The sequence below is a fragment of the Eupeodes corollae genome, chromosome 3, assembly GCF_945859685.1.
Source record: "Eupeodes corollae chromosome 3, idEupCoro1.1, whole genome shotgun sequence".
Lineage (NCBI taxonomy): Eukaryota > Metazoa > Arthropoda > Insecta > Diptera > Syrphidae > Eupeodes > Eupeodes corollae.
Genome location: NC_079149.1, coordinates 126191980 through 126204964, shown reverse-complemented (window position 1 = coordinate 126204964; position 12985 = coordinate 126191980). Strand labels below are relative to the sequence as shown.

The following is a 12985-nucleotide window of genomic DNA, read 5'->3' as shown; positions in this document are numbered from 1 at the left end:
TATATTTTTGCCTGGTTTAGTTTGTAGAATAAATAAAAATAAAAACGGTCCGCTTAGCTTAAGACAGAAAGTCTGGCCTAAAAACAAAATAAAATAAAACTTAAAAAGAACTTAATCTCAATTCTAAAAAAGGTATGATGCAACATAACCTCGAAACGAATAAGTTTTAACCGAATTTAGATTAAAACCAGTGGTAGAGGAGAAAGTATTCCAGAGGTTAATGGAGGAACGAAACGGAAATCGCATGGAATTGTTTTGTTAATATTTTCATTGATACATTTCAGCTGCCTGTATTTTGGATACCGAATGTGGATCAACAGAGATCTGTCAAGGTGGACAGTGTTTGAATCCATGCGATCAACCACAAGCTTGTGGAATGAATGCTCAATGTCAAATGGGAATTCATTTGAAGCAGTGTTCATGTCCAGCAGGTTTTACCGGAAATCCAGATGTGGAATGTGTGAGAAGTATGTGTGGAATGCATTAAAAAGTGGATTTCGGTTAATGTCAAATTTGATTTTTTACAGTTCCAGTTGCTTGTACAACTGACCAAGAATGTGGACCGAGCTTCACATGCAGGGATTCAATGTGCCTGCCATCATGTGTGGCTGATCAAGATTGTGCCCTGAATGAAAAATGCCTTAAAGGAAACTGTATGCGTAAGTGTCAAATTCAAAAGTGTCAAAAATTCACAACTGTCAAAATTTTCAACTAACGTTAAAATATTTGTATTCCTTCCTTTTAGTGACATGCCGTGTGGACAACGATTGCTTCTTGGGACATGTTTGCTTGCACAATAAATGCATTTTTGGATGTCACGTCGATGATGATTGCAGTGCTTCAGAATCTTGCCGAGCAGACAAATGCGTCAATCCCTGCCATGAAAATCCATGCGGTCCAAATGCCGCTTGCACAGTTTCAAACCATCGAGCATCGTGTACTTGTCTCGAGGGAATGGTACCAAATCCAACACCAAAGGTTGGTTGCGTCCGAACACCAGCTGTTGGATGCACAGAAAACAGAGATTGTGCTGTTGGTTTGGCCTGCTTTGAGTCACTATGCCGACCATTCTGTGCTGATGATGGTAGCTGTTTGGCAAATGAACGTTGTACGAATGGAGTTTGTAAGCCACTTTGCCGACGCGATGACGATTGTCGCAATAGTGAAGTTTGTTTGGGACAAATGTGCGTTGCTGGGTGTCGATCTGATCAGGGATGTCCTGATAATTTGGTTTGCGTTGGACAACAATGTGTCAATCCATGTGACAATCCAACTGCCTGTGGAACTAACGCCGAGTGCTCAGTGGAAAATCACAAGAAACTCTGTACTTGTCCTAACGATCTTGTCGGTAATGCAGATGTTGCTTGCAAGACACCCGAGAACTCCTGTACGACCAATAGCAATTGTCCACCAACACATCTGTGTCTAGGTGGAACATGCCAGAAAAAATGCCGCAACGACCAGAACTGCCTCAGCGATCAGCGATGCATGCGTGGAACTTGTCGAAATGTGTGCAACACAGATTCGGCTTGTTCATTGGGACAGATTTGTGAGAACCGTGTTTGTCAAATTGGTTGCCGTAATGACCTTACCTGCCCCAGCGATCAGTCGTGTGTTAATAAAAAGTGTACGAATCCATGTGAGACAAGCGGACAATGTGGCCACTGCGCTAATTGTCTGGTGGCCAATCATGGAGTCCAGTGTAGCTGTCCAAATGGATTTACCGGTGATGGTCTTACTGGTTGCCTCATGCCACCACAACGCTGCAATCCGGGATGTGAATGCGATGAATCGAATACATACTGCGCTCCAACATGTATCCGCAACGACGACTGTCCTTGCGGACAAATGTGCTCGAGAGGTAGATGTCGCCAAAAGTGTGGTCCCGGAAAACCATGTCCACTTGGTCAATTATGCGAGCGTGGGTCATGCTTGGCCGGATGCAAGGTCAACAACGATTGCGCCACAGACCAAGTGTGCTCAAAGAACCAATGCGTCAATCCATGCACCAAACCTGGAGCTTGTGGAGAGAATGCCCTATGCACAGTTTCAGATCATCATGTTCTCTGCTACTGCCCCGACGGTTATGAGGGAGAACCAAGCAAGAAATGTGTTCAGTTCGAATGTCATGACGATGAAGATTGCGAATCGAACAAGCGATGCGATGATGGAAAATGCCGCAATCCATGTTTGGAATATGGAGCTTGTGGAATCAATGCCCAGTGTAGAGTTGTTAACCGTAGGCCGCAATGCTCATGTCCACCCGACTTCTTTGGCAATCCAGAAACCGAATGTCAATCGCTGACCGGAGTTGGATGTGCAACAAACCCTTGTGGAGAGAACTCAAAGTGCAGGGATGTTCCCGGAGGTTTTGAGTGCTCTTGCATGGATGGTTGCATGGGAGATGCAACAAAGGGATGCGTTTGTGGAGAGACACAAGTCAATGTTTGCCACGATCAACCTTGCGGTCTGAATGCCGCATGCCGTGTTGCAGATCACAACGAACCACAGTGTTACTGCCCAGAAGAATATCCCAATGGAGATGCCTATGTTCAATGTAAGTACAGCCTTATGTCACTTTTTCTTTTATCTGTCAGTTGTTATGACATTTCCGACGAACTTTTTGTTATACAACTTTTTCTTTAAATTTAAGGTTACCTTACACCACCAAAAGAAGACTGCCGTACCAATGGTTGCAATGTTGGTGAATGTGTCCGTCAAGGATACGATTACATCTGCAAACAAGGTAAGTGTTTAGTTTTAGTTATTGATTTTGTGTTTTTACTTATAAAAAAAAAAAACACAAAAATAAATAAATTAATTCTGTTTTACAAAAAAGTTCAGCAAGTATTATAATTTTTATTTTATTATTTAATAATAACAGTTTTTTTTGAGTAAGGATTGATGAGTTTTTACTTTACTTAATATTGAGTTGTTTTTAATTATTTAAAAAAAATTAAATCAAACTTTATTAACTTTGTTGTTGACAAATTAAACAAATATTTAAATAATATTTTTTTATTAAACAAAAAAATTAATTGTGTTAGTAACAAATTCTAAATTTCGTAATTAGCCAATTTAACAATTTTTTTTCTAATTATTTAGATTAACGGTAATTTTTGCTTAGAAAGTTTAATTTTTAAATTTATTAATTAATCTTTTTTGTTTTAAAAATAAGTGGTAATATTTAATTTTATTAACTCATACAGTTGCAAGAAAACCACAAAACTTTCAACAACAACAAAGACAGAAGATAGTTTAGTGTGTGTATAGCCTAAGAGAGAAGAAAAAGAAAAGTTTAACAAAAATCAAAAGCATATACACATGTTTGGAATTATATAGAATTTTTTGTAATTTATTTACTTTGATTAAAAAATCACTTTTTTTTTCATTTTATTATTACCACAGTTTTTCAATCAAAAACAAAACAATATAATTACACTCTACACACACCAAACATACACAATCCTTATTTTTTTTCTTTTATCTGAATTTTTTCATACCAAAAAGTTTATTTTTTAAGTTAATTTTTTTTTATAAATATAGAATAGGTTTTTAAAAAATATATATTTAAAAAATAATAATAATTCGCATATGGAAATCCGTGGAATGTCGCTGTCGCTATCGCGGTCTCCCAATCTGTGCCTATTTTCTCTTGCCTTAATAATTTATTTTTTTAATTTTAACATTAAAAAAAAACAATACATTTATTTTATGCAAAACTTCATTAAAATTCTTCGAAAATCGATAAATTCATAATTTAACAACAAATCAATCAAACAAAAACACAAATACAATTTTTACCAAATCAAAAACAAAAAAAATATCCATTTTAACTCCACACCCATTCCAAAATCACAAAAACGGTTTATCCATTTTTTCTCGTCCATCGATATGAAAAAATATTGAAAATAAAAACTAAGAAAAGAAAAAACATACATTTTTCAAAATCAAGCAACTAAATAATGCTTTACCACATTCAACACAAAATAAACATGCCCCATAACTCATATCCAAAAAAAATTGGCATTTTTCTACTAAACACACAAAACTGCACACAAAATATAGAAAATAAATAATTTAAAAAGAAACAAACAAACAACAAACCAACTGACAAAATTACCTTTCAAAAAAATATACCTATTTTCAAAAACTCATATAGTTTATTAAAAAACGTTATTTAGTAAGATTGGAACTATTTTTTTTTCAAGTTTGGAGCTTTAGGATTCTTAAAAAATATTTTTAAGGTCAGGAAGGCACAAAATTGCTGTAAACGAAAAACATTGTAAGCATTCAAATCTTATTCAAAACGTAAGAAGTAAATACACAAATAAATAATTGCGGTCCGAATATTCTCCCTTGTGGATGGCCATTTTCTTATTTCTCAATCAACAAGAATCAATCACAACACTCTTAAATTTCACGACTCCTATAGCGTAAACTGTTCTTCCTATTTTTTTAAAGCTTGAAGAAATTCTTGAGAAACTATTTTTCAATGGAAAATTTGTAAGCTGAAAACCGGCCCAAATTGACCATTACATTCAAGGAAAGCAACATTCAAATTGACATTTGACATAAATAATATACCTACAGAACTAAATATGTCAAAAAGAGAATGTCATGCATTTTGTCAAAAGTTATAAGTTTTTAATTCTGATAAAACCCTTCCACTTGAATAAATCAAACAGTACGAGAACAGACTTAGGGTTTTCTGGATAATCAATTTTTTAAATTAAAATGGCCTCACGAGACATTTTTGAATTATGAACACATAAAAGACATATTAATGCATAATCAAATTATGTAAACACTCCTTAGGATTAAGTTTATATGAATTTTATGAAAAGAGGGAATATTATGAGAAAATTCGACAAGAATGTGCTACCATTGTATTTACTCATTATTTTACATTTTTTGAAGGCTTCCCCCAACTCTCCTGTCAGAAATAATTCCTTCTCCCACGAAATTGCTTTTATCCAAATTATGAACAACAAAATCCTTCCTGCTTATTGCTTATAAAACACAATTTAACGCAATCAGTTGTGTTTTCTAAAGCCACATTTATGAGAGCTTTAATTTTAGAAGGTATAAAAGGTTTGCTACTGTGTGCTTTTGTACATTAATACCAAAATACCAACAAGTATATACAAAGTGAATGAACTGTCAAATATACTTCACAATATTTGCAATACGTTTGCCTTGATAACTGTCAAAAATATATTTGGAATCCACAATAAGGGATTGAGTTGGAAATATAAGGAAACACAATGATTCGTTTAAAGATACCTTTAAATTTTAAATTGTTTTATTAATGATATTTGACAGTTTGCAGTTTCTATTGAATTCCCTTGAGAAAGAAATGTCAAGATTGATTTTATGAACATAATTTATACAAAGCGTATAAGTGGAAAACTTGTGTATGCAGCCAACATAAATACAACTTAATTTTTCATTTTGAACAGTTTGAAAAGTTGAAAATGTGGCACTACATTCAGTTGAATTCAATGATTGTCCATACTTTGACATTTCAAATATGTCACACAAGGAAAACAATTTAAGAATAATATTTTTTACCATTTATGTCTTGCAAAGTCATATTTAATTGAAAAATAAACTATTTTAAATGCCCAAATACCAAAGAGTAAATGAAAACGCATGAGAAGTGGAAATTACCTGTCAAACAAAATTGTCAATTGTCATACACAACTGTGACATATAAATTTGGAATCATTGTCGAACAAGTCTTTTGCGTTTTAGTAAAGATTTCCGTGTAACGAGTTCCAAGATTCTAGCAAATTTTGTAAATGACGTATGATGCCTGAATCACAAACACACTTCAGCTTCTGCTTCATCTGAAGTTTACGAGTTCGGCCATAAATGCATGCTATCACAATGGAGCTTCGACCTCACGTTTCGTTTGACAATCGTACGGAAAAGAACGTAATGTAACGTAATGCGACTCCAAACGAAAGATCTAGTTCAATTATCTGAATATTTGCTTTGTCTGACAGCTCAACATCTGTAAAAATGTGTAAACAAACAAAATATTTGGTCTTTAAAGGGATGACATAATAGAAATGTCATTCAAGGCAATCTCGAAGCAGGCTCACCGAAACGCAGACGAAGCCGAATCTGAACCGTGTTTGTGATTCAGCCATGAAAGTTTGGAATGAAATGTCAAAAACCGATTATTTGCAAAAGTTTTTAGAAAGAAGGAACCAAGAAACTTTATAGGGAGTTAAAGTCTATTTTGCAAAAAGGATTGTCTCAAGTACAAAATTGGTATTTATTGCATCCAACATTGACAGTTTTCAATTAACTCCCAAGTCAATGAAATCTCATAATTGATTCTATAAAAAGTCGCAAACAAGAAACTTTATCGGCAACAAAAGTTGTGTTTATTGAAGTCATAATAAATACAATTTAATTTTTAAATGTGTAAAAAAAACATGACATTACCATCTGTCAAATTCAATGATAATTCATACTTTGACAATTTAAGTATGACACATCATGAGAAAAATTTATCAATAATATTTGTTGGCAATCATTTATATTTCGTAAAGCCGTATTTATGAAAGATATTGAAAATATTTTGTGCTTTTGTACATAAATGCCAAAATACCAATCAGTAAATGAAAACTCTTGAAAAGTGAATGAACTTCCAAACCTAATTGAGCCGTTTTGCAACACAGACACTCTGATAGCTGTCAAAAACATCTTTGGGATCAATGTCGAATAAATCTTTCGCCTTTTTCCATAGATTTCTGTGGAATGAGTTTTAAAATCTTATAAATTTTATAATTAGCAATTTTCATAGAAAGTGCAAAAATGTGTGTTTATTGCATCCAATTTTTGATAATTTCAAATTAACACCCAAGTCATTGATTCTACCTCAAAAGAAATTTTATCGGCAGTTATTGTATATTTTGCAAAATTCAAAAGCACCACATTTTTCACTTAATAAAGTTTTAAAAACAAAAAACGATGACAGTAAAATCTGTCAAACTCGATGATTGTTCATAGTTTGACATTTCAAATATGACATATCCTATAAGAAAAAACAAACATACCCAAAACCGAGACAGTAGCATTTCCCCTCTCATGTAATCATTCAAAGGTTTTGTGCTTTGTATATACAAATTTAAAAAACACAAGATTCAAGTATTAAGCTCCAGTTAAGTTGTACAATATTGCATCAAAAAACAAGCTTGATGAAATCAAACAAAAGAAAGGAAAACCATAATACCTCCTTCAAAATCCTATATGTACAAAAATTGCTACCAGCACCTTCATTATAATAAATATATATTTTATTTATAATATTAAAAAAATAACTTAATAAGAAATGTTTTATTAAATTTCCATTCCAAAGTGGCCTTTATACAATATTAAAAAAAAGGATTTTCATATTTTTTTCAAAAACAAAACAAAAAAATGTGAATATCTTCAAAAATCAATAAAAAAAAATGATGTACAAAGTCCGCGATAGCGATACGTATCCATAAAAATATTTTGGTCACTATAAAAAGAAATAGTATAGACTTTTTTTTCTATAGACCTTAGCTTATAACAAATTTTTATTATATAAAAAATATATTTTTTTACAAAACAAACAAACAAAAAAAAAACACCAAAACCAAACAACCCTATCCCTATAGTCTCCGTTTAAATAATTTTAAAATAATTTTTAAAACAAACAGAACTTTTTAAAACATAATTTGAGAGAAAGGTATGTCAGATTGGGAACTGTGGACGGGACAATTCTCACATAGTTCACATATGCTTGAAACAAACAAAACAAAAACACACAGAACTTTTTGAAGTTTGAGTGTTGTCATTTTGTAAGATAAAACATTTTTTATTTAAACAAAAAAACAATCGATTTAAAAACAAATTCATTGTATATGTACATCAAACTTTTAAATTTGCTTAAATATATTAAAAAAAAAACATGATAATTTTATTTACCCTCTGAAAAAATTATCCTTGACATCCATCTACTATATAGGCCTTTTCTATTGTACAGCTTTTTTTTAAAAAATAAACAAAATTTTTGTTTAATCTTTTGTTAATATATTTTTCTCCTTAAAATTATATTTACTCTCGTATTGTTGTTTATTTTTTTTACAAAAATATATTGGTGCTTCTATCTCTTTCTCCCTTTCTTCTTCTGGGAACTAACACATTTTTCCATCAATAAAAATTGTTTTATTCTTTTTTACTTTGTAAATACAATTTTTTTTTAAATAATAATTCAGTTTTTGGAAAATAGTAATTAAATTTAGTGCTTAAGTTGTACATATATTTTGTATAAAAACAAAAAAATTTAGTTTAGAAAAAAAAGGTATTTCGTAAAATCTTAAATGCAGTCATTATCATTCATTTAGTTTCGCTGTATAAAAAAAAACAAAAACAAAACAAAAAAACACAAGTCTGAAACGACTTTCGAAAAATCAAAATTAATTTCAAAACTCTTCGAAAAATGTTTCCAATGTCGTGTCTCTCTAGCGGGCAGAGCGCATGTGTTGGATGTTTGAACTAAAAAGAAATAGAAATAAAAAAACTGAGCAAAAACTTCTGGTAGATTTTCGAAATTCTCATTTCAAAAATTCAATTGAAAAACAAATCATAAAAACACTTGTGAGAAAAGTTTCCCTTCACAGTTCTCTTCAAATAAAATATAAAACAAAATATCAAAAATAACGAATTCTTGTACATACACTAATCACTGATTTAAATTGCCATACCACCGTTTATTTTAAAATTATTTAAGCACCAAGACATAACCCCCCACCAAAAAAAAATAAAATTCCTTTAAAAAAATCCCCCAAAACACCCGTTTCCAACCTCAAAAACCCAACCCTAACTTCTTCGAAAGACATTCTATAAAGTCTTTCTATGTTTCAAAACTCTTGTTACACACTTTTTTACTTAATTTCTTTAATTTAATACACACAAACTACACATATATACAAATATACACACACACACACACTCACACAAAATACTACTCCCCCCCTCTAAAGCCCCTTTAAAACAAAATTAAACAAAAATATTATCGAAATAAGATCAAGAGTTACCAGAACAAAATCTCCTATACATTCCTCGTGATTTATAGACACCGAACAATGCCAGTCTGACAAGGATTGTCCGAGCGAGAAAGCATGCTTACAAGGACATTGCAACGATCCGTGTGCAATGCGTGGTGCTTGCGGCGCCAACGCACTCTGCAAAACCGTTCTCCATCGACCGCGTTGTTCCTGTCCGAATTGCTTTATTGGTCGACCGGAAGTCGAATGCAAGCCAGATCCTAAGTGCATCGATGTATCCACACCAACGCCAAGAGATCCAACTCTCCAAGTGGCGTGTTCCAATGATCAAGAATGCCCTGAAAACCTTCAGTGTAGCCCATTCGGTCAATGTACCGATCCATGTCAAAGTCCGTCGTTCTCGTGTGAGGGCAACAAGAAATGTGAAACACGCCGTCACAGGCCCGTTTGTGTTTGCAAATCGGGCTTCATTGTCAACGAATATGGAGAGTTGACGTGTGCCCCAGAAAAGCGTGAATGCTATCGCGACGATGATTGTGCCTCAAACATGGCGTGTACCGAAGGAAAATGCCGGAATCCATGCATAGTTCCGGTTGGCCGCCAAGCGGTTTGTGCCGAAAACAAATCATGTCAGGTACAAGACCATAAGCCAGTATGCATATGCATGAAGGACTGTCAACCATCGATATCGATTTGTTTGCGTGATACTGGTTGCCCAACGGGATTGGCTTGTAGAAATTATCAATGTGTCAATCCGTGTGACTTTGCACAGTGCGCCGCCAATTCACCATGCATTGTGGAGGATCATAAACCAATCTGTAAATTCTGCCCACCTGGATTTATTGCGGACGCCCGGAATGGATGTCAAAAAGGTAAAAAATAAAAAAAAAACACAATAATCACACACAGAAACATGAAACCACAAATATATACATACATATATATATATACATAATATATATCATATATATAGAAACCTTAAAGTTCAAATTAAATGTTTAAGTCAATAGGTCTTGAATAATTTATTTATTTTTTTTTTTTGGAAAAAATGTAGGATGCTCTCAACTATCACCTTTTTTGTAGAAAGTTCAAAATTGTTTGTGGGTTTACAGGAGTAAAAATTTCAATATTTTTTTTAACTTATATTTTGAATGTAAAATATATTTTAAGTGTATCAATTATTGTTTCTTCTAATTTACTATAAAATTCAACTCAGTGTATTTCTAAAAAGATTCTTAAAAAAATGATGTAATGTAATTATGAGGAAAGTTTGACTTTATTTATTTCACCATAACTGAGCACTTACCACTAAGTTCTTATTTAATCAATAGATCAGTTTTATTTCGATAGACGCATGAACATGTATTGCGTTGATATAATGGATACGTGGAAACGTCAAAACGTATATGACATATGTCATTTCAAGTTTATTTCACCACAACTGAGCAACAAGTCCGTTTTTAACCAAGATATCTTTTTATTTCGATTGGAACATGGACTCAATTATGAATTACAACTGCAACGTCAAAATTTATAAAAGTTTGACAATGAGATTGACTTATGTCATTTAAAATTTTATTTCACCATAACTTAGCACACGTAAGGCACCAAGCTGATTTTAAATCAAGAGATCAGTTCTTTTTTGACAGGCTAGTGCACTTGAGGTAAAATGACGGAATTTCAAGTGAAAACGTCAAACCCATGACAACGCAATGTTTGACAATATGATTGATATTTGTCATTTCCAATTTATTTCACCATAACTGAGCACAATTAGTTTGCAACATATTTTACTAGTGGCACTTAACACTTTGTATGCTCAGAGTGTGGATTGCCACTAAATTCGATTTACTTAAATTGTGCTAAGAGGATAGATAGATATTAAAAATGTAAACTTCAAAATGTATGGCCATGCCTTATTTGGCAATAAGATTGACATGTCATTTATTTATTTTATTATACCATAACTTAGTCAGCTAAGCTAAATGTCTTTCAAATCAAAAAAAGGATTTTAAGTGAAAACATCAAGACTTATGATTAAAAAATATTTGACAATAGGACTGCTTTTAGTCATTTTTCGAAAATTAAAGTCTCTATAATACAGAAAACGAAACATTTTTAAATATCTAATATTCTCTCATTCACACTACATTAGGGTGATTCCAATTTCTTCGTGCCCATGGAAAGTAAAATATCAATTTTGTTTTGATCATCACGGCCTTACAAACATATAATTGTCCACTTGAACTTTTTGTTCTCCCATTAAATGTTGTACGGTAAACTTTATCGAAAGACAATTTATTAAAGGTTAATATGAGAGTATAAATACATTTTCACCTCAGTTGTGTCAAAAATGTCATCTTAATGTCAAAACGTTTTTGTGCGACTTAAGGAAAAGAGCGACAAATTGCATGAATTGGAATTAGCGGTCAACTTTCTGTCGATAACACGCCATTGCCAGTTTGAAATTATTTCATGGATATTATTCTTTGTGACTTCAATTCTGAAAATAAACAAAAACAAAAAACACAAATTAAACTTCTTTTTAAAACGTGATATGTCATTCTGACACTAAGAAAAAAAAAGTTTACTAGCAAATGCTGTCAAAATAGAACGTCATAATAAAAAGTTTTAACTTTTATTTTTAAATAAATGAGAGTTGAAAAGATGACACTCAGATCAATCTATCTGTCAAATCATTCACATAATTTTGGTGATTAAGTGTAAATTTAACGAAAGTTCTTCCTTAGGTCTTTTAATTTTACCCCAAAACAGTCAAACTTTCCTCAAAAATCACACTATGTTTTATATAAATTCAATAACAATACAACTGCATCCCATAAACAAACACAAAATTATTAGATTGAAACTCAACATATATACAAAAACTTAACCCCCTTCTTCAGTGTTTAAAAAAAAGTTTAAAACCAAGCTTATTCTGCTATTTTTGTATTAAAGGAAACCCTTAAAACTTAACTACCAGAACTACTATCTTCTCTCTCTGTGACCTCCTTAAGATATAAAAACAAACCAATAAACACACATAATTCGTTAGCTTTAATTATACAAAAAAAAAGAGAGAAACTAAAACCCACGACTTAGTCAAAAATCTATACATAAAAGCGCACCGCTTGGCTTTTTTTATAATTTTGTTTTTTTTTTGAATAAAAGACAAACCTAGAACTAAAACTATAAAAATAAAAATATAAAAAAAAAACATAAACCAAACTCAAAACAAAAATCTTAAAACATTCACACACGCTCATGCTCACAAATTAAACAAAAACTACCAATTGCTATCAATGTTTAACACAAGATAATGAAATATTTAACCCAACAAAACACACGCATCGGCAATATAAAATTCAAAACACCTTAATCACAGAGTCTGAACAAAATCAACCGAAATGCTTCCAAATGGACACATTCAAGGACGAAGACGAAAGCTTTCGTTCAACAATGTTGTTTTATTTGACAGAAGTAAATAAAAGCTTCCAAGTGAACACATTCAAGGACAAAGATAAAATCTTTCGTTAAAAATTGATTTTTTATTTGACAAAATTAACTAAAAGCTTCCCAATGGACACATTCAAGGACGGAAATGAAAGCTTTCGTTCAAAATTATTTATTTCTTTGACATAAGTAGTGTTTTTTTTTTTTAAACCGTAAATAAAAATTCACAATTAACGCCATCTCGGCTTACGAAATCCAAGTTTATTTTTTCTTCGTTAAGTTTTTTTTTATTTTGAAACAGGTTGATTGACTTCCTGTGAGTTGTGAACCCTGTCATTACTTTATTTAGCGCAGATATTTACGAAAGCTGTAGGAACTTTTATCTTTAACTATTCTTTCATGAAAAGAATTTTGATTATTTAAAACAAAAACTAGAATTATTGCTGAATGTGACAATTATTAGTCAGTCTTTTAGTCTG

At 32.0% G+C, this 12985-nt stretch overlaps 1 protein-coding gene across 1 annotated transcript in view; it reads left to right on the top strand.

The window, feature by feature from the left end:
* LOC129949052 (uncharacterized) overlaps positions 1-12985 on the top strand; it is a 176961-nt gene that overhangs the window by 92627 nt on the left and 71349 nt on the right. Inside the window, 5 exon segments of the mRNA XM_056060263.1 lie at positions 285-467; positions 528-659; positions 746-2557; positions 2654-2746; positions 9122-9925. Of these exon segments, the coding sequence (XP_055916238.1) occupies positions 285-467; positions 528-659; positions 746-2557; positions 2654-2746; positions 9122-9925 (3024 nt within the window).